The following is a 22,049-nucleotide window of genomic DNA, read 5'->3' on the forward strand; positions in this document are numbered from 1 at the left end:
CATAAATTTTTTTGGGTAACAAGCTATAGCTACATAATTTAATTTGGCTTCACACAAAATTTGTGTCATGCCATGTCCCTCATTTTAATTTTACTTGTTTTCTCACGTTACCACAATCGACACTTGCCAGGTGGTCAGTGATCCGGTAACTAAAAAAATTATAATGCAAATCAGAAAAATTTAAAACTTTATTGATCAAAATTAACACAAATTAATTCCATCTCTTTTTAGAAAATAGCAATTATGTATTTTTATTTTTCGCAAATTTTCGACAATAACCAAAAATTGAGGTGCGCCTAGGACTTACACACGGCTTGCAACAAACCAAACCCGAAGGTTTATGCGTGCACCTTATACTATTGTAAAAATTTGGGGTAAATTATTGTTGGTTTGATATAAGCTTAAGAATGGGTATTAGAATGATTCCAGTTCATGTTTCTTCAATGTTTACTAACACATGGTTATTGGAATGATTCTAATTTCTAACTTGCCCCACATCCACTAATACTTAAGGAATAAAAAAATTTATGTGGATACCCTCTCAAAACCAAGAAAGGGATAAACTTCCACCTTAAAATCTATACTCGAATACCCTCTCAAAACCAGGAATGGGATCAACTTGGGGAGTAAGTTGATCTGATTCAAATACCTTGATTTCCTTACCTAAATTTCCCGATTCATGGCTTCCCCCTTCGTGAAAAAAAAAAAAAAAAAAAGAAACCCAAAAAATTAGATATACAAAAGAATGCGCATATCTCTATTGTTTTTTATGACCAAAGATAACATAGTACATACCAATGGAATGAATTTCTAAAGTGAAAGTTTGCTAGTTTGCCTTTTTTCTTTTTTCTTTTTTTGGGTAAAAAAAGTTTGCTATGCTAAATTGAAATAATTTTAGTCGCCATATAATTAACTATCTAATGTACTATAGTAATTATGTAATAGAGGGTAGGCCTGTAAAATTGGCCTTAAGTCAAGTCCTACCCAATTACGGACTTTTTCGACCCTAAAGGTTGCACATGCTAGACTAGACCTGCCTTATCTCAAATAGGCAAAACTCAGATTCTATCTAAGGGCTAAAAAATTTCGGGGCAATGGTCGAGGGAGTTTCTACTGTAATAACCCGATCCTTAATTAATTTTTAACTATTATTTTATTCAAATAAATGACTAGAATACCCCCTGAAATATTGCATATGGTTTAAAAGTTGATTTTTTATCGGCAAGGAATTTGGGAATTTCGATCTCACCATTGCTTAGATGCGTCGAAACGAGTCCGTAGACACATAGTGGACTAAATCAGAGTTGTAACGAAGAAATGGTGATCAAAAGAAGTTCAGTGGCATAACCGTAAATATTTCGAAGTTTAGTTTTTTTAAACCCAAAATTTCTGCATTTTGAGAGAGAGCTCGATCAGTCGACTTCCGGAGGTGATTTCTCTCAACTCCGACCACCAATTCAAGCAAGACCAGTCCCGTTAGAACCACAACACTTCCCTCTTCCAGCCCCAGCTCTTTGTCACCCCGATCCACCTTTGTAGTCGCCGGAAACAGCCAAGAAATAGGCAGTGTTGGACAGTTTTTCATAAACCTTTGCCGGCTCATTCTCCATCATCCGGCCACCATTTTCGGCGATCCAGGTATGGAAACTCATCTATTTCTCGAGCCCTAACTGCTGGTTGGGTAAGATTTCAGAAATTTCTAGCGTAGATAACTCGATCTTGGACCCAAGGTTTGGCCGAATTTCGGGTTGAGATCCCGGCCAGGTTTTGGGGTAGGTTCAAGAACAAAAGTGGTTCCAAATAGGGTGTTACACCTAGGGTAGGAGTCTTGAGCCGTGAGTTGGAGATTTTCCGTGAAGCACTATCGCTTTAGGAACCACGCTGCTGTGCTGTGGCGGCACGTGGGCAAAATGGTGGGGACCACTCTCGGTTCTAGAATAATCCCTTGGTCCTCACTAGCGTGTGCGTACTCGTGGATTCCAATTCGGATAACGTTTGAACCCCGAACGGATCCTGCCTAGTGTGTGTTTTTCGTGTTCAGCACGTTCAAAGCTGTTGGATCGTAGTCATTTTCGGATATGTTGATCTAGGTAATCTCAGGATCGTATATGATTCAGCGGATCATAACACGGAGTTCTGGTTACTCCATAAATGCCAACCTTAGGGCTAGGTTTATAGTAATTGTTCGATCTTGCGATCGTGCGTAATCGACCGTTCGACCGAGACCAAACTTTGGGATTTATATCCTAGGCATATTGGAACCTTTAGGGGACTTCTAAATGGTGCGGACGTGAGGATTGCAGCCGGATAGAAGCAGTATCTCAGGGCTGCGAGGATTGCGGCCCCATCTGTGAGGAGGCAGTGATGTGTGAAGTTGGTGGATCGAGGAGCAGGAGGAAAGAACTATGTGTGGCTTGATCCCTCGAGGGTATGTAGGCAGCCTAGAGTTACAAGGTGCAACCACGAGTGGAAGTCTTTCAGTTTGTGTTATTGTTTTCTAAGGCAGTTTGGTCATATGGACCCCACACCCACCAAGTGTCGGATAGAAACAGGGTTCGACCCGGATTCCAAAGTGGAATTTGGGTTAGGTCCTTTCATCTACAATGAGGAGTTTAGAGTGAGGAGCTTATTTGAGGGGTTCAATCTCACCATCAAACCATTTAAAATATTTAAGTCCATTGATTTTCTCACATTTATTGATGGTGGGATTGACCTCCTCAAATAAACTCCTCATTATAGCCTTTCCGATGGTGGAGCCTATATGTCCCTATCAAATGGGCCCATTATGAAAAGAAAAATTAGACAATTTGCATTATATTAACGTTGGGGTTGATAAATGATTAGATTATGGGTGGACTTGGTTTTAGTTGGATTTTGGTGGTTTTCAGATTTTCTTAAATTAATTTAACGTGGAAATTCATACAAGGCGAGTGTTGAGTCAAATCACTTTGGACGACTAGGAATTGCATTTCTCATATATATTAGGTCAGGATTAGAAAGTGCCATGCATCTTCCCAATGTTTAAACATTTGGACAACCAAAAGAAACAAATATCCTTGAAACTTCCTCCCCAGTTCATTAAAAAAATTTATATCCTTGAAAAATAATAAATAAAACGTTGGTTTTTCAGGTCCCACTGCATGCCATTCCTTCCTCCTACCTTATCATAATATGGCGTTGACCCTGCAAAACATATCAATTCGAAACTCTAGTAATTCTCAAACAAAATGAAAGTAATAAAGAGCTAAACTGCTGCATTTTAACAGAAAAAAGGAGCTCCAACAAGAAACAAGAAGAAATCTACAGTAGTGGGAGGAGATATCAACAAATTACTGTTTTACTTGGAACAATCTGAATCCAGTTCTAACGTACTTCTAAGAGTTCCAAGGGGCCTAGGTGCTAAAGAGACGCATTTGAATTGTGAACAATGTTATCCAAAGTCTTGTAAGTTTTCTTTTCTCTTTTTTCTTTTGTTTTTTCTTCGCTCACCTTGTAAGGTATGATTTTAATATAATTTGAGATGTTCCTTTAATTTATTTCTTTTATGGGTGCTGATATTTGATAGTGCATAAAGGAAGCAAGCAAGCTAATCAAATTAAAAATATCATTTCATTTTGTCAACATTTATATAAAATTTTAATCAACTCAGGGATTTTTACCAAATCAAAACTTTAATGGTTGAAGCCCAAAATTCTTTTGTAAGCAAATTAGGCATGTTTGGGAGTGCTTCTGATAATGTTTGACATAAAAGTTTAGAAGTGCTTTTGGGTCATGTAAGCGCTTTCTGGAGAAGCATCGATCGTGCTTCTTCATCCCAAGTGTTTTTCCAGGAAGCGCTTGGGATTTTTTTTTTAATGAAAATTCAAATTTTTTATTATAAAAGTGCTTTTGTTCAAGGGCGGAACCAGAATTTTTTTAACGGGTGGGCTAGCTAAAATTTTAAATTTTAAATCTAATTATTATTTTAATTAAAAAATTTACAGTTTCTGCAGTTTTTAATAAATAAAAGTATAATTAATTCATATAAATCATAGTTTCATTAAGTAATTTCTAATAAGCTTTATCATAAAGAAAAAAATACATATTAAATGCAATAACAAAAAATACATATTATCAAAATGAATATATGAATAGGTTGTGTGCTCTTTTACTTGCTTGATTATGATGTTAAATCTAATATTTGCAGTTGGAATATATCTGTTTTTTTTTCCGCATCAATTGAATAAGCTTCACAAATGCAAAGTGCAAAAATATAAATAATTAGATTAAGATATTGTGCCCTTTTTAAAACCCTTTTCCCACCAAAAGGTAGGGAGAAAAGAATATTTTATTAAACGCCGCAAAAAAGAGAAAAAGAATAAAAATAGACTTAAAACAAATAATATTTCCCTCTTCTGGAGGTCTAGCAAAAAAACAGAAAAAAGAAAGGAAAAAAAAGTATTGTGGAAAGAAGCAAACAATCTAACATGTTGCTTACACGTTTATAGATATGGGTTTTGATGATCTACTTGTGGAAGGAAGTGAACAATAATTAAACCAACTAGACATGAGCATATAGATATAGGTTTATTTTTGTCTTCAAAACCTACTGGGCTATAGCCCACCGTAGTCGTGGCTGTAGTTCTGCCCTTGCTTTTGTTAAAAGCGCTTATAAACAGAAGTACTTCTTAGAGAAATAGTCCCAAAGCAGCCCTTAATCCTTGAATATTGGAGACAATATACTGGATGTGGTAGGATAAGAATTCGTCCACACGTGTGGTCTGAAGTATGGGCATGTGGTACAACTTGTCCACGTGTTATAATATGAGTGTATACTTATTACCCTAAAAATAGAAAATATGAACTATGTCGTCTACCCATATTATAACACTTGAACGGACACGTGATCATACAGTATAACACCATACAATAATTTATCCTTCCACACATAAGATGAAAAAGAAAGCTCGCAACTAAGTATTATTATTGTTTTTCATCTCTTTGCAGGGCTTATCGCTTGAAGAGATATTTTATGTCTTTGGATTTTTCGACAAAAATAAAAAATAAAAAAATCTTTGGATTTCATGTGAAGTTCCGAAGAACAAAATGATAAAATGAAAGCAAAGTGTGCTTGTTTCATGTTTTCTTGAGAATCATTTAATCATTTTTTAAAATTCATTATTTATGTGTTTGTGTGGTGTTGTGTGTCTATATCTATTAGGTTCTCTTTGCTCCAATGTGTGAGAAAAAGTGGAAGAGAGAGATCATTCTTGAAGAATGGAAGCATCTTACTAAAGGATCTTGTTGCTGTTAGAATCCATGAGAGAGGAAGAAAGCTAGAATTTGTGAGTGAGAGAAACCAGAGAAGAAAGATAAAAGAGAAATGAAGTAGAATAAGAATCTGTTCTTGATTCAAGTGATTACAAGAGGAAGGTGCTATTTATAGCAACTCAATGACAACTAACTAATAATAAAATAATAATTAACCCCAAACTATTGCTGACGAGGCTGGTCAGCTATTACCCCCCTGCAAACTCATGCGAGGTTGACCAAGCATGAGGTTGTTGTGAATATTGGCGAGGAGCAGCTAAGCTTTTGGTCAGAATATCTCCAAGTTGCTCAGTACTAGATAGATGACAGACTTGCATTTCCTTCCTTTGAACTCTCTCTCGAACGAAATGAACATCAATTTCCATATGTCGAGTCTTACTATGAAAGACTGGATTATGAGCAAGAGCAATAGCAGAAATATTGTCGCACCGGATAACTGGTGGTTTACGAAGAGTGATGTGGATTTCCTGCAATAACTGTTTGAGCCAAACCAACTCACACGCTGAATTTGCAAGAGATCGATACTCTGCCTCTGTGGAAGACCTGGATACTGTCGTTTGTTTCTTTGCTCCCCAAGAAATGGGATTTCTCCTAAAAGACTACATAACTGATGTTGATCTGCGATCATTAGGGTCACCTTGCCTAATCAGCATCTGTGTAGGCACTGTAACTCTAGGAATCCTGAAGTAAACTGAATCCCATAGTCAAGAGTGCCTTGTATATATCTCAAAATTCTTTTGACTGCAATGAGATGTGTGGTCGTAGGTTGTTGCAAGAATTGACAAGCATAATTAACTGCATATGCTATGTCTGGTCTGCTGAAAGTAAGATATTGAAGAGCTCCGACAATACTTCTATAAAGAGACGGAGTGTCCAACAACTCACCATCATTCTTGTAAAGTTTTGTTCCTGGTAGCATTGGAGTAGGGACAGTGGCACAAGTTTGCATGTTCATCTTGGCAAGCAACTCTGAAGCATATTTAGACTGATTGACAAACAAGCCTGAGGAAGTATGTTGAATTTGTAGTCCCAGAAAATAAGACAACTTTCCTAGATCCTTCATGTCAAATTCAGCACTGAGAGTAAGAATCAACTTGTCAATAGCAGCTGGATTGTTTCCTGTGAGAATAATATCATCTACATAGAGCAATAAAAGCATCAAGACAAAACCTTTATTGTAAATGAAGAGAGCTGGATCTGAAAAAGACTGAGTGAAACCAAGATGAATCAAATGAGTAGAAAATCTCTCATTCCATGCCCTAGGAGCCTGTTTGAGACCGTATAATGACTTATGTAACCTGCAAACCATTCGAGGAGAGCCTTGGTCAACAAATCCAGGTGGTTGATCCATATACACCTCCTCTATGAGTACACCATGCAAAAATGCATTTTTGACATCTAATTGTTTCAGTTTCCACTTGAATTGAGTAGCCAATGCCAGAATTAATCTAACTGTGGTGTGCTTGACAACAGGACTAAAGGTCTCTGTGTAATCTATTCCTTCTTCTTGGTGGTATCCTTTTGCAACTAAACGAGCCTTAAACCTTGCAACTGATCCATCTGCATTCTTTTTTACTTTAAAAACCCACTTGCATCCTACCACTGTTCTGTGAGAAGGCAAAGGAACTAAAGACCATGTCTTTTGTTTGTGCAGGGCATCAAACTCCTCTTTCATTGCAGCAAACCACTCAGGGCTTTGCAGAGCCTGTTTGTAAGTCTTAGGCTCTGGGATTGTATCATCCTTGGATCTTGAGATCACAGAGAACACTTTCTTGGAGGCAGCAAAAGCTTTCTTCTTCTTGGACACCCCAACCTTAGACCTTGTAATCATAGGATGCACATTAGAAGTGGTTGCATGAAAAGAATTACTACTTGTATCAGCATGTGGAATGGTCAATGGAAGTTCCATAGGTATGGAAATACCATTGTCAACAAAATTGTGACAATTGTCATGACTTCCTTTGTGTGTATTCCCTTCATCAACACCACTGCTACCAATACCAACACCATGGTCATCAGTTCCATTATCTGGATGGTCACTTGCCCCATGAATACCATTACCTGCACTAGCACTTACACCGCCATTTCCATGAATCCCAATTTCTGCATTGCCACTTGTACCACCACTGTCACTAATATTTTCACCATGATCATGAAGAGAAGCAGTAATTGTTGGAGGCAAGGGAGCTCTTATTGGAGAAGTATATAAAGGAGTGACGGAAGAAGGAAAGGGCATAGTGAGAGGATTGATAGTGTTAGCCTTGATTGTAGCAAAAGGGATGACATTCTCATCAAAGATTACATGCCTGGAAATGTACAACCTGGAGGTGGAAATGTGAAAACACAAATAACCCTTGTAATCCAAAGGTGTAACCAACAAAGACACATTGAGATGATCTGAAGTGTAGCTTATGAGGTTGATAAGGTCTGAGATAGGGATAGCAGGCACAACCAAATACTTTTAAAGCTTGCAACTGAGGAGAAACACCAAATAACTTGCTGTACGGAGAATCAGTTCAACACTTTGGTACACATCCTATTTATAAGAAAATTAGCTGTAGAGACAGACATGAAACCAGAATTTCAGTGGCATAGAGGCTGTGGACAGTAGAGTCAAGGCAGTGTCTATAAGATGCCTATGCTTCCGCTCAGCTAATCCATTCTGCTGAGGGGTGTGAGGACAAGATTTGTAATGAAGAATCCCATGTTTGGCCAAAAAATCTCTCATAGCTGTGTTCACAAACTCGCCACCACCATCACTTTGAAAGATTTTGATATGCTTATTAAAGAAGGTGGAAATATAAGCATGAAACTTGACAAAGATACCAAACACATCAGATTTATTGATTAAAGGATAAACCCATGTATATCTTGTACAATCATCAACAAAGATGACATAATATCTATATCCAGAGATAGAAGGACATGGACTTGGACCCCATACATCTGAATGTATTCGATGAAAAGCTTCTGAACTCCTAGTTTCTGACAAAGAAAATGGCAACCTACTCATCTTTCCTTCTAAACAGGACTGACAAACAGAAGGCTCATGATCTACGTGACAAGATTCATGACATTTATTTAACATATGAACAAGCACCTCATTGGCGGATGACCAAGCCTCTTATGCCATAATGAAGAGCTCACTTTTTTTCCAAGATAAGCAACTGCCCTTCCTTGTGAAGTAAACAGCTTTGACTTTAGTGGCACTGGATAGAGTCCATCACTGCTGAGACCCTTGTATAGGATCCTCCCTAATTTGTCCTGAATTAGGAAGTAAAATGCATCAAAAAGCATTTGACACTTGTTTTCAAGACAAAATTGATAGACAGAAAGTAAATTCTGTGCTATTTTGGGAACATGCAGAACATTGGCTAACTTATAGGAAGTGCCACAACAATTAAGGAAGGCAGTACCAGCATTAACAACAGATAAGCTAGCTTCATTACCCACAGTAATACCTTCTTTGGAAGTGCAAGGCTTGGCTGAGTTCAAATTTGCAAGGTCATTGGTAACGTGGTGTGTAGCTCCACTGTCTGCCAACCAAACATTAGGATCAGCAAATTGAAAAGAGGATGATGCAGTGTAGGCTTGAGCTTGATTCTTCACATGTTGGAATTGAGGACAAGAGGCTGCTGTGTGTGTAGGATCATTGCACAATTGACAAGCCTGTAGAGGGGAGGTGACAGATGTGGTTGGAGAGCCAAGAATGCCTTGACTAGGATTTGGGGGAACAATGTATTGTGGAGGTGGTGGTGCTGAAGGAGGGAATCCATGTGGATTAAAAGGTGAGCTGTTGTAGCCTCCAGTATAGCTGCCTGGTTGATATCCTCTACCACCATTTGAGGGACAAGGACTTTGAAAACTAGAACCATTGTATCCTCCTTGAAAGCCACCACTGTGATATCCTCCTTGAGCATTGTATCCAGCTGGAAAACCACCACTGTTATATCCTCCTTGATGATAAAATCCAGCACCATTGTAGTTGGAATTGTGGTCTTGAAAGGGAATGTAACCATCATTAAAGTTGCCTCGATTATTAAACCGTCCTCCATTGAATCTATTATTATACCTTCCACCATTGTAGTTTCTGTTCTGACCACCTCTATAGTTTCTATGGCCACCACTGTGATGCCCCCTATTATTCCAGTGGGAAGAGCCATGATTCTAATTGGAAGAGCCATTATAGCCGCTCTGATTGTTATGCCAGTGTCCTCCAGCAGGAGAAGAGTTGAGAGACTGTTGGTTCGACTAATGCACAGGAACTGCAGTGGATTTAGCCATCATAGCAGTAAGTACAGGAGGATTAGAGTGTGAGGCAGCTGCTGCAATGTCTTGTTCTTCAGCCAACAATAGAGACCTCAACTCAGCAAGGGTAATGGAAATAGGTCTAGCTCGAATGTGGGACTTAAAATGATTATACTCAACAGGTAAACCAGTCAAGGTAATTAGTAATATATCCTTGTCAGAAACTTGTATTTTAGCACTGCTGAGTCTCTGTCTTGCAGTTTTGATCTTAGAAAGATAGGTCTCAATATCATCCACACCCTTTTGAATTGTTTGAAGGTTTGTCTTTAGTTGCATGACATTGGCCTCTGAGATAGAAGCATAGCGGTCTTGTAAGATGTCCCAAGCATCCTTAGAATTAGTACAAGTCATTATCTCAGTATATGCATCCTCTGAAATTGTAGCAATGAGCATATTCAAAATGGCCATATCATTGTCAACCCAAGTCTGATATGAATCTGCTGTTCGAGCAGGGCAAGGCACAGAACCATCAATATACCCTAGTAAATGATATCCTTTCAACAAATGCTGGATTTTCGAGCTCCAAATGACATAATTGGTTTCATCCAATTTGAGGGACATGAAATCACAGACTCTACGAAGCAATTCCATCACATTAATTTCTGGAGCCATAGGTAAGGTTTCACCAAAAAACACACCAATCTTGACACAATGTCGATACAGAGAGAGCAAAATCCCAAATTAATGCAAAAATTAGGGTTTCAAAATGTGCGCCAGAAACACCAAGAATTAAGCTGTCGCAGAAAGTAATGAACCGATTGCAAAAAGGCGAGTCTCGAAGAAAGGAACTTAGCCGGAAGCGAAGAGAGATGACGGCGAAGAATCTTGAGTCGGCGCAATTGACGAAGCAGCGGAGGAGGAAGCGAACGAGAGCTAAAAGAAGATGAACAGGTCAACCGCACGGCTCTGATGCCATGTTAGAATCCATGAGAGAGGAAGAAAGCTAGAATTTGTGAGTGAGAGAAACCAGAGAAGAAAGATAAAAGAGAAATGAAGTAGAATAAGAATCTGTTCTTGATTCAAGTGATTACAAGAGGAAGGTGCTATTTATAGCAACTCAATGACAACTAACTAATAATAAAATAATAATTAACCCCAAACTATTGCTGACGAGGCTGGTCAGCTATTAGTTGCTTCTTGTGATGGCAAATCTACTCCTATTCGTTATTACTCTGCTGCTGAGCTCGTTAGGGCTACCAACAACTTCAATCCTTGTTGCATTGTAGAAGAGGCTTCATTATACTACGTACACGATGTTCAGGGGTATTCTGGACGACCAAACAATTATCGTTAAGAAGTACATCATTACAAGGGACTGGCCCGACAAGGATGAAGCTAGGTCTTGGGCTATTCGTGATATTGTCATATCAATGCAGATGAGCACACATAAGAATGCTTGAAATTATTAGGTTGCTGCTTAGAGTTTTCTCTCCCAGCTCTGGTGCATGAAGGTGCAGCAAAAGGAGTTCTCAGGGATGATGGAAGTTTAAGCGGGGATAACGAAAGTCAATCCTTGTTACCATGGAAAACTAGACTGCGTATTGCAAAGCAGCTTGCTAGTGCACTTACATATCTCCATCCTGCCTTTTCGAGACCCATCATTCATAGGGGCCTAAGTTCCAGCTGCATTTTTTTGGATGACGACTATGTTCCAAAACTCTCCAACTTTTCTTTCTCCATAACCATTCCTCCGAAGCAATCCCATGTTGAAGAAGATACCTTGAAATGGACATGGGTATGCTGACCCCAACTACCTGGCAACTGGTTACATTACGGAAAAAACTGATGTTTATAGTTTTGGTGTTCTTTTACTTGTACTCTTGACGGGAAGAACTGCAATTACTGCAAATTTGAAATTTCATGTTTCTGATAGCCAAATTCAAATTCACAACATTGTAGACCCTAAAATCTTCGAGGAGGTCGGGGAAGCTGAGAAAGAACAACAACAATTGCGGGATTTCCTAGCACTTGCATTGTCATGCATCCAAACCCAAAATGAAGCAAGGCCATATATGATTGACGTCGCCAAACCAAAGAACTCGTACGAATTCACAAGTCTCATCTTGCTTGCGCACTAGCTTAAAAATGATCATTTTATATTATTTATGTAAAAAATTTAGTGTGGCTGACAACATAAAAATGCTCATTTTATATTATTTATGTAAATTTTTTAATGTATATAGTGTTATTATTCAATAATATCTGAAAATATACATGAATTTTATTTTTATTATTCAAAAATTGATACAAAATACATGTATTAAACGTGAAAAATATATGTATATTTGTGTATAGTAAGTTTAGTTTAAAAGAACGTGTATGTTGTCATATTTTTAAAGTATCTGAGGAATGAAAGTATTTAAAAAAAATATGTACATATGTATATAATATATTCACATTATGGGCGAATTTACTAACTTGGATCAGACAGTATTATGGCCCAAAATTAAAAAAAAGGTCCAAGCAATTAGCCCAAATCAGGTAACCAACATGAGTGAAAATCTTAATGGTAGTTGACAGATGACAACACTCCCGTGGCGCTAAAACACGTACTTTCCCCGCCAAAAGCCACAACACAAAACCCAATATTGCAACAGAAAGGAAAAGCAGACATTGACCAAAAAGTAAAAAAGAAGAAGCAGAGAAGAAAATTTCCATCGATGGGCGAAGAGAAACACTACTGGCTTCTGAAGACGGAGCCAGGAGAGTGGTCGTGGGAGGACCAAGCAGCCAATGGGGGCGTAACCAAGTGGGATGGCGTCAAAAACAAGCAAGCCCAGAAGAACCTCAAGTCCATGAAACTCGGTGACCTATGCTTCTTCTACCACTCTGGCGCCAAGGCCCGCCGCGTAGTTGGCGTGGTCACGGTTGTTCGGGAATGGTATTCGGACGGCGGAGACGATAGCGTGGTTGATGTGAAGGCGGTTGGGGAGATGAGGAGGCCGGTGGACTTAAAGGAGATGAAGGGGGAGAAGGGGCTCAAGGATTTTGCTCTGTTTAGGCAGCCGAGGCTGTCGGTTGTGCCGGTTCCTGAGGATGTGTGGATTAGGGTTTGTGATTTGGGAGGTGGGTATCAAGGTGATGGTATTGTTTTAGAGAGCCATGATAGTGATGGTGAATCTGGTGAGGAAGAAGACGATTGATTTTGAGGGTTTTTTGTGTGTTGTTTCTTGCATGGTAGGTGTTTGTGATTATGTCACAATGTCCTAAGTGACTTGTACTATTTTGGGTAGTGTCAATGGGAAATAGTACTTTTTAAGTGATTGTACTTCATGGTTTTGTTTGATCATGAAAAGGGAAAACTTGTACCTTGGCATGTAATTAGTAGGCTTTTAACAAGCACAAAATGAATGTGAGCTACACTTCGCTCATTTGGGTCTCTCGTTGTTAAAGTGTTAATGTTAAGCTCTCTATATTTGAATATTCAACCCACTCTCTAATCTTCTTCTGTAATTCATAGTTCCCAAGAGAAAATTTGTAATGTTCTGTTTGATCCAAATGATTAAGCCATTCAGTGCAAAAGAATCTTTAGAAAATCCTTTTTTTCACTGGCCAAATGATTAACATACAATAAACAGTTTATTACTAAGAAAAATCCTTTGCAGACAACAAATTTTGCTATCAAAATCTCATTCTCCTTGATGACTTCTTCCACATCTGTTCAACTAAATAATGCTTATAGGTCACAGCTTTAAAAGATATCGACTTATTGGTTGCAGTAGAGGGAGAGAGGGGGGCATAGGGTGGAGAGAGGGCAGAGGGGGAGAGAGACAGAGTAGAGGGAGGGGATGAGAAGTTGCAGAAAAAAATGGATGTTCATTAAAAAAAATTATTTATTTATTTAATCAACATGTTATAATGTGATTGGACATGTGAGCTATACTTCCACGTGACACTTAAAAAACCCTCAAAGACCATTTATGACAATTTGTAAATCTAAAGGAGTGATAAAAAGCCTACATTTAAAGGGGGATGAGTGGTTTCTAGAGATACAACTTGGAAATTCCAACTCCCCCGAATGATATGAATGGCCCCATGATCTCCAAGCTAACGCGTTATAAATCTGAAAAGATTCGAGTGGAGTCAAGTCAACTCAACAGGTCTACCCTTCAATTGGGCGCAGATGCCATGCATCTTCCCAATTTGATTAAACAAATGTTTATAGATTTGGACAAGCAAAAAGAAACAAATATCTTTTTAAAATGATAATGGGTCTAGGGAAATGAAAAAGGATCGTGACTTGTAAACTAGTAATCTTGAATTCTCATACCACCTTAGTAATGTGTGTGAGAAACTCTCATTCTTTTTTAGTGTGTGTGAGAGATATTTCAAGTGTAAACAATGGCATCCAAAGCCTTGTAAGTGTTTTTTTTTCCCGGGTTACCTATGGTTATGGGTTTAATCTTGGATTCATCTTCATTATCCCCCCTTAAACTTCCATCACCTTGGAGAACTCCTTTTGCTGGCTTTTCAAGCACCAGAGCTGGTATAGAGAACTCCAAGCAGCAACCTAATAATTTCAAAGCATTCTTATGGGCGCTCATCTGAATTGATATGATAATATCACGAATAGCACAAGACGCTTGATCCTTTTTGTCCCTGTGGTTGTTGTACTTCTTAATCATAACTGTTTGGTCATCTAGAATACCCCTGAATATTTGGTAGTCTCCATCATACTGCATGAATACGATGCAAGAAGTATCGAAGTTATTGGTAGCCCTGACGAGCTCAGCAGCTGAGTAAGAGCGAATAGGATTAGATTTGCCATCACAAGAAGCAATGAGATCCTCCAGTAAGATGCTTCCATTCTTCAAGAATGATCCCTTTCTTTCATGCTTTCTCACACATGGAAGCAATGAGAACCTGACACACACGTATACATATCAAGAAAAGACACATTTTGCCTTCATTTTGGTTTTTAGAACTTCACATGAAATCCAAAGAGATCAAATATCAGCTTTCATATATTTGTTACAAACTGAAAAGCACTAATAATACTCAGTTATGTATGGAAGAAAAAAATTCCTAGTCCTACAGCTTTGGTCGTATTCATGGATTATTTTGATTACAACAGAATTTTGGGATTGAACCTCACGAAAATTTTGACTTAGTAAAAAAATCTTGAAGTTAAGGAAAGTTTTGTATATCTTTGTTAAAAGATTAAAGGGTTGTCCAATATAGATCCCTACATTTTCTATTTCCTAGACATATACCCATTACTCTATAAATCTATGTGTAAAACCCAATTTCAAATTTAAATGACTAGTAAGATATAAGAGGTCGTAGTATTTCTATGTTTTTACATTATTGCCACCAAACTTCATATTTTATTTATAATTTATTTCAAGCATTTCATTAACTGCCATAATTGTAATTAATATACTCCCTATTAATAGCATATCAATCACCCCATTTCTTTTAGTTGTCATTCCCTCTCACATCTCGCCCCCTAAAATTACAACAACAACAAAAAATTCTGTAAATTATATATCCAATAATGTACCTATGAAAAATATAATATAAATATATACATATAAAATATAGGTATATTATTTACCAAAAAAACAAAAAAACAAAGTCAGTTACTTTGTAATTGCATATATTTTTCATAATTAAAAATAGGTACACAATAATTTATATGAAATATAGGTACATTATTTATCCACAGGTAAATTATTTTACAATATACCTGTAAATGTGTATAGGTACATTATTTAGAATAGATAATTATGTACACTTTTCATACTAGGTAAATTATGTTTTTCATAAAACAAACAAGTAATAGGTACATTATTTTTTCAACATAGTTAGTATGTACAGTTTTATTCATAAACAATTATAAAGTGGATTATTAGTCATGTATAATTCATAAAAAGAAAATAACATAAACATTTTATTAAACAAACCGATTACCTAAATTTTAATTTATTGTTAAATTTTTTTAAAAATGTTTCGAAATTAATTCCTACATCCATTACAACCATTTGGAGATCTTTCCAAATTCAACATCTGTCATTATATACAATCCAATTAAAAACTGTTTCCATATTGATTCCTACATTAATATACAAAATGCAATAATGGTTTAGTTGGGGGTATTTTTGGAATCTGAAAAGTACAATAAATCAGATTTTATGCTTAATTAGGTAACTTGCTGAGTTGGATCCTAGTCATGGGTTTTTACTTATACAAATTGGGTATTATTTATAGGAATAAAAAGTGAAGGGTTTTAGGTACGGCAAATTGAATTTGAAGGGTGTAAGCCAAATTTACTAATATTATTACCATGGAAAACTAGACTGCGTATTGCAAGGCAGCTTGCTAGTGCACTTACATATCTCCATACCTCCTTTCCCAGGCCCATCGTTTATAGGGATCTAACAGCCGATTGTTTTTTCTTGGACCATGACTATGTTCCCAAACTCTTCGACTTCTCATCCTCCATAACCATTCCTCCTGAGCAATTGTATGTTGAAGATGACGTCAGAGGGAAATTTGGGTACCTTGACCCTACCTACGTAGTGTCTGGTAAAATTTCAGAAAAAACCGATGTTTATGGCTTTGGTGTGCTTTTACTTGTATTCTTGACTGGACAAAAGGCTGTGTTTATGAAGCAGGCGGAAGGAGATCAATATGGAAACGTTGTCACATATGCGATATCACATGCTTTGCTAGACAACTTTCGGACAATTGTGGATCCTAAAATCTTAGAGGAGGTAGGGGAAGGAGCACAACAGCAGTTGCATGATTTTCTAACAATGGCATTGTTATGCACCAAAGAAGAAAGTGATATAAGGCCAGATATGATCGATGTGGCCAAAAAACTTGTACAAATTGAGAAGTCTATGTTTCCCAGCTAGCTTTATCCGCTACATTTGTTTTCAGAAGAGGATTATATTGGCTCAGCAAAAACACTAGCTAGTTCTTAGAAGCTTTTCTGTCAAAACTTAAAAATGTTAATGTTGAAACTCTCTCTGTATGGCCTCCTCCTGTAATGAAGGGTTACTGATGAAATTTTGTAAAAGTTCCCTATCTTGTATTTATTTTGAAAATTCAATGGAACTCTCAAAGACCTCTGCTAAGAATACCAATAAACTTCTGAATCAAATCCTAAAGGGCTTGGGTGCTACACAAATGGGGGCAGATATGGTTTGCTCTGTTTATTCAGCCGAAGCTGTTGGTTGTGTGGGGCTGTGCTGTGCATATTTTTTGTGCTCTAGCAATTTCGAGGCAAGTTCTTCTTGTTTCTTTCTTTGTAAGTTATTGACTAATTGTGTTTTTCGGTGTCTGATAATGAAAAGGGAAAATAGTAATTTCATGTAAATTGCTTTGGTCGGCCCCACTGGACGTTGATCATTCGATGGCCTCATTGACTTAACCATAGCAATAAACTTCAAATCTATACTCATTCTCAAATGAATTTTTTTGGTAATTTTTCAAAAAAATTTCGTACACCGATGTCAGGCTAACATCATCGCCCAACTTGAACTGATCTTGCCTTGGACCTTGTCTGGGCTTGGTGGACCCTATGTGTTGCCAGATTGACCATTAGAGCTAGTTTTGAAAGCCCATAGCATTTCCACCCATTTGTCATGGCAAAGAGCAAAAAGAGGCGATAACTATTACTATTCACATAGACAGTATCATCCCTTGCAAAAGGTAAAGTGTGTTTCCCCCCATTACCATGACAAATGACAATTACTATTCACTTTAAATTATTTTTAATTTTGTATACATAAACGATTAATTTTGATAGGATTTGGGGTTTTGGTGTGGGAAGTAAAGAATATGGCTAGGTATTTAGTTAAAAAAAAAAAAAAAAAAAAAGAAGAAGAAGAAGAAGGTAATTATTAATTAATTAAAACAACAACCCAAAATACAAGCCTGCAGGAACACCAAATGAAAAAAGAGCAAAACCCAGGAAAAAGAAAACTGAAAGAGAAAAAAGAGTGAGAACAAAAATGCATACCCACTTGACAAGATTTCCAATTCCTGTCAGTCTTAACAAGGCAATCCTGCAAACCACAGATCAGATGGGTTTTTCATGATTTTCAGGGTTTAGGGTTTAGGAATATAAAATTCAATAGAAAATAGGGAAATATTACCTGTAAGGATAGGTAGATAACAGAGCAATCTTTGAGTTGTTTTACATTCTCATCATCATCTTCTACTTCTGTGTGGACAGGAGGTGGTGGCTGCTGCGACTGGTCGCTGCCTTCTGGGTTCGGTTGGGTTAGGGGTTGGTTCATTTTTGACTTCTACCAAACCAAGCCCTAACTTACCCACCAAATATTAATACCACTGATTATATGAAAAATTACAATTTATTATTAAATAGTTTTTGTTTTTGTTTTTTAATACAATAAAAAATGATTTTGTGAAAAATTACTAAATATTTGGTAAATGAAAATGACTGAACCATTTCGGAAGGTTAGGTGCTTGCTTCACTTTGTATGTGGCATCACTGCATCCCCCACATTAGCCTAACAGCCACCATGCATTGCCATGACTGCATTTAGCCGCTAGAAGCACGAAATGGGCCTCCGGCCCCCTCGTGCCTAAGTTGGCCCAGCGCTCTGGAAGTGCTCTTAGTAGGTGCTTTCTTGGCTATGAGTTAAAGTAGAAGAGCCACAAAGAAGTATTTCACTTAACTTTGCTTGCTACTATTCAACCGGCAGCTACCTAGAAATTCAGTGGAAGTTTTCTTGATATTGCAATTTTTCTCATTATTGGAGGTTTTCTTGATATTGCAATTTTTCTTGTGATTGTTTTGGGGAAGGGTGATGATATATTCTTTTTAAGAGTACGAATGAATAATTAATGAGTGTTTTTGGAAATTCCAACTCCCCCGAATGACTATAAGCAAACGCGTTATAAATCTGAAAAGACTTGAGTTTGAGTGGAGTCAAGTCAAGTCAACAGGTCTACCCTTCAGTTAGGCGCAGCTGCCACGCATCTTCCCAATTTGATTAAACAAATGATTATAGATTTGGACAAGCAAAAAGAAACAAATATCTTTCTAAAATAAATTTAAAACGTTGGGTTTTTGGGTCCCACTGCATGTTATTCCTACCAATCATGAGAGGGCGTTGACCCCTCAAAGCTCATCAATAAACTTGGAAACTGTTACAGAATTCTCAGAGAAGCTGAAACTCACGAGCATAACTGGTGCTTGAGCACGGAATCTGCAGCGTACAGGGAGGGAAATATCAACAAATTACAGTTTACTTTGGGGCAATCCGAGTCCAGTTCTAAGGGGCCTGTGCGCTAAACACAGAAATTTCAAGTGTAAATAATGGCATCCAAAGCCTTGTAAGTTTTTTTTTCCAGGGCTTTAATCCTTAAACAAAAATATATAGCTTTCCTTTCCTTCAAGGTTTTTTTAGTAAGTCCAAATTTTTGTGCGGCTGAAGCCCAAAAATCTGTTGTGATTAAATCGAAGTAATCCACGAATATGACGAAAGCGGCAGGACAAGTATTTTTTTTTTCTTCCATCCGTAAAACTGAGTATTATTGTTGTTTCTCAGTTTGTAAGAAATATATAAAAGCTGAGATTTGATCTCTTTGGACTTCATGTAAAGTTCTAAAGAACAAAATGAAAGCAAAGTGTGGGTGCTAATGCTATGTCTTTTCTTGAGAATTGGGATACATTATTTATTTTCATTTCATCCATTTCTTATTCATTCCTTTGTGCGTTGTGTGCGTTTTTTTTTTTTTTTTTTTGTGTCTATATATATATATATCAGGTTCTCAATCATTCCACTTGTAAACCGAAAGGAGCAAAGAAAGAGATCATTCTTGAAGAATGGAAGCATGTTACTAAAGGATCTAATTGCTTCTTGTGATGGAAAATCTCATCCTATTCGTTGTTACTCTGCTGCTGAGATCATCAGAGCTACCAACAACTTTGATCGCTCTTGCATCATAGAGGGAGAATACTACGACATGTACCGGGGTATTCTAGATGACCGAACAGTTATCATTAAGAAGCATTATAAGGTCAATGATAATGAGGCTATTCGTGATATTATCATATCAATGCAGATGAGCCCCCATAAGAATTCCTTGAAATTATTAGGCTGCTGCTTAGAGTTCGATAGACCAGCTTTGGTGTTTGAAAATGCAGGAAAAGGAGGTCTCAACTTCGATGGAAGTTTAGTAGCGGATAATGAATTATTACCATGGAAAACTAGACTGCGTATTGCAAAGCAGCTTGCTAGTGCACTTACATACCTACATACTGCCTTTCCAAGGCCCATCATTCATAGGAATCTGAGACCCACCTGCATTTTGTTGGACGATGACTATGCTCCCAAACTCTTCGACTTTTCATTCTCCATAACCATTCCTCCTGACCAATTGTATGTTCAAGAAGATTTCGTGAGAGGGACAATGGGGTACGCGGACCCTACTTACATGAAGTCTTATCAAAGTTCAGAAAAAACTGATGTTTATAGCTTCGGTGTGCTTTTACTTGTATTCTTGATGCGACGAGAAGCTTTTGGTAGAAACTCAGGGCGTGAGAAACTTACTGCAGATCCGAAACTTAATGTTTCTGATGGACAGATTCAAATAGAGACAATTGCGGACCATAAAATCCTTGAGGAAGTCGTGGGAGATGAGCAAGCACAACAGCAACTGAAGGATTTCCTAGCACTGGCATTGTTGTGCATCCAAACCAAAATTGAAGCAAGGCCAGATATGATTGATGTGGCCAAAGAACTTGTACGAATTGACAAGTCTAGTATTTAATAAACAAATAAATAAATAAGTAAAACGTTGGTCCTTCTTTGTGTCCCACTGTATTTCTCAAACAAATTTGTTTACTTGGGGCAATCTGAGTCCGGTTCTAAACTCTTCGACTTTTCATTGTCCATAACCAGTCCTCCTGACCAATTGTATGTCCAAGAAGCTTACGCAACAGGGAGAGTGGGGTACATGGACCCTACTTACGAAAAGTCTCGTCAAATTTCCGAAAAAACTGATGTTTATTGCTTTGGTGTGATTTTACTTATATTCTTGATGCGACGAGAATCTGCTTACTAGAGATCCAAAACTTAATGTTTCTGATGGACAGATTCAAATAGAGACAATTGCGGACCCTAAAATCCTTGAGGAAGTCGGTGGAGATGAGCAAGCACAACAGCAACTGCAGGATTTCCTAGCACTGGCATTGTTGTGCATCCAAGAGGAAACGGAAGCAAGGCCAGATATGATTGATGTGGCCAAAGAACTTGTACGAATTGACAAGTCTATCTTGCCTTAGTTCAGTCCTTCACCTGTTAAAAGAGTCGATGCTAAGCTCTCTGTATTAGAAGAATAATTATCCTTATGTAATCAAATTATCTGATTATAAATACTTAATTATGCGGATTTGAACCAGCAAGCAAGGACCACCCTCTGATTAGATCCGTTTAAGTTTCATGTCAAGTTCAAAATGAATTTAATACTACCAGTAAAACGAACTATTCAAATGTTTCATGCTATCTGGACTAATTGGAATTGGATTGCATTGAATTTGGAACTATGAAAGGTTCAATTTTGTTTAGGAAATTGGGATTTGTTGCGTTACATTACACTTTTGTATTTTTATTTTAATAATTATACACATATTGCATGCAAGGGTAGAGCTCTTCAATGGGAAAGGAGGGTTGATGCAAGGTTTAATACATAGTGTAGACAGCTCTGGACTTGATGTTGTGGCATTGGAAGATCCAAAGTTAGTTCTTCCACAGAGCACACAATGGCATGTATTTGCAGCTTTTGGTGAGTTCTTGAGATTTCCAATTCCGGGAGGAATGTTTTGTAAGAGTGGTTAAGGCATAGGGGAATATTGTTGTCACATATTAACATGTTGCCCCTGTTTTGGTACTTTAAAGGGTGGTCGAGCTGATTGGCTTGTTGAGAAATGCACCGTATAATTCATGTTTTTGTGATGACTTTACAAGGATAATGCTTAACCGCCATTGCTGCTAATTTTATTGTTTTTGTATTTGTTGTCTTAGGAGCTAGGGGCTAGTAGTTTAACTCCTCTGCTAACAGAACGGTCTCCTACTGTCTCAGAAAATCGGCTGGACAGGTTGCAGAGCGTGTCAATACGGCAGCAGCTAAACAATGTAAAAGAAGCTTAACCCTCATTCTCAATGTACTTGTGGGGCTGACAGACTTATGTCCTATTAAAATTTTGATTTGAAATATTAACCTTCAAAGCTTTTTCCCCATGGATATTTTCAGAGTCAACGGCTGCATGAAATGATCTTGAACCCTCCAAAGTATATTAATGGTCTTTTACCTCTTGTGAGTTTTTTCTTCCCGCTTTGTTTTATTTTAGAGGTTGTTTATTGACGTTTATTCTGGCCTGTTCTATATTATAGGTCAGTGACAAGGTGTATCTTACTTTTTAATTTAAAGCTAGCTTTTTTGGCAGTTGC

General features: G+C 37.5%; 3 protein-coding genes, 1 long non-coding RNA gene and 1 pseudogene across 5 annotated transcripts; 3 read left to right on the forward strand and 2 right to left on the reverse strand.

Annotated features, from left to right (window-relative positions):
• The first annotated feature begins 5,093 nt into the window (after positions 1–5,093).
• LOC148916151 (serine/threonine-protein kinase ZRK1 pseudogene) lies at positions 5,094–11,701 on the forward strand (annotated as a pseudogene).
• Positions 8,130–9,098, reverse strand: LOC148916152 (uncharacterized). Its single transcript, XR_016128293.1, has 2 exons — positions 8,772–9,098; positions 8,130–8,574 (listed from the first exon to the last, which is right to left on the reverse strand). It is a non-coding gene; the product is annotated as an uncharacterized LOC148916152 (long non-coding RNA).
• Positions 11,702–12,167: 466 nt separating the features above from the next.
• Positions 12,168–13,046, forward strand: LOC148916153 (uncharacterized). The gene has a single exon (XM_089053813.1). It carries the CDS (start codon positions 12,279–12,281, stop codon positions 12,759–12,761), a length of 483 nt encoding a protein of 160 aa, XP_088909939.1. The 5' UTR covers positions 12,168–12,278; the 3' UTR covers positions 12,762–13,046.
• A 613-nt stretch (positions 13,047–13,659) lies between these two features.
• LOC148916154 (uncharacterized) lies at positions 13,660–18,329 on the reverse strand. 2 transcript variants are annotated; one of them, XM_089055485.1, is made up of 3 exons: positions 17,724–18,302; positions 17,588–17,633; positions 13,660–14,481 (listed from the first exon to the last, which is right to left on the reverse strand). In XM_089055485.1, the coding sequence occupies exons 1-3, from the start codon at positions 17,865–17,867 to the stop codon at positions 14,459–14,461; spliced, it is 213 nt and encodes a 70-aa protein (XP_088911611.1). In that variant the 5' UTR covers positions 17,868–18,302; the 3' UTR covers positions 13,660–14,458. The 2 variants fall into 2 exon arrangements, with proteins under 2 accessions (XP_088911611.1, XP_088911610.1); XM_089055484.1 differs by lacking the exon at positions 13,660–14,481 and having other exon boundaries at positions 17,386–17,633; positions 17,724–17,919; positions 18,038–18,329.
• A 390-nt stretch (positions 18,330–18,719) lies between these two features.
• On the forward strand, positions 18,720–20,418 carry LOC148916155 (non-functional pseudokinase ZED1-like). Its single transcript, XM_089055452.1, has 2 exons — positions 18,720–18,930; positions 19,365–20,418. The coding sequence occupies exons 1-2, from the start codon at positions 18,914–18,916 to the stop codon at positions 20,368–20,370; spliced, it is 1,023 nt and encodes a 340-aa protein (XP_088911578.1). The 5' UTR covers positions 18,720–18,913; the 3' UTR covers positions 20,371–20,418.
• The last annotated feature ends 1,631 nt before the right edge of the window (positions 20,419–22,049 follow it).

Source organism: Prunus mume, linkage group LG6 (assembly GCF_029339155.1).
Source record: "Prunus mume cultivar Tortuosa linkage group LG6, ASM2933915v1, whole genome shotgun sequence".
In the NCBI taxonomy this organism is placed as follows: domain Eukaryota; kingdom Viridiplantae; phylum Streptophyta; class Magnoliopsida; order Rosales; family Rosaceae; genus Prunus; species Prunus mume.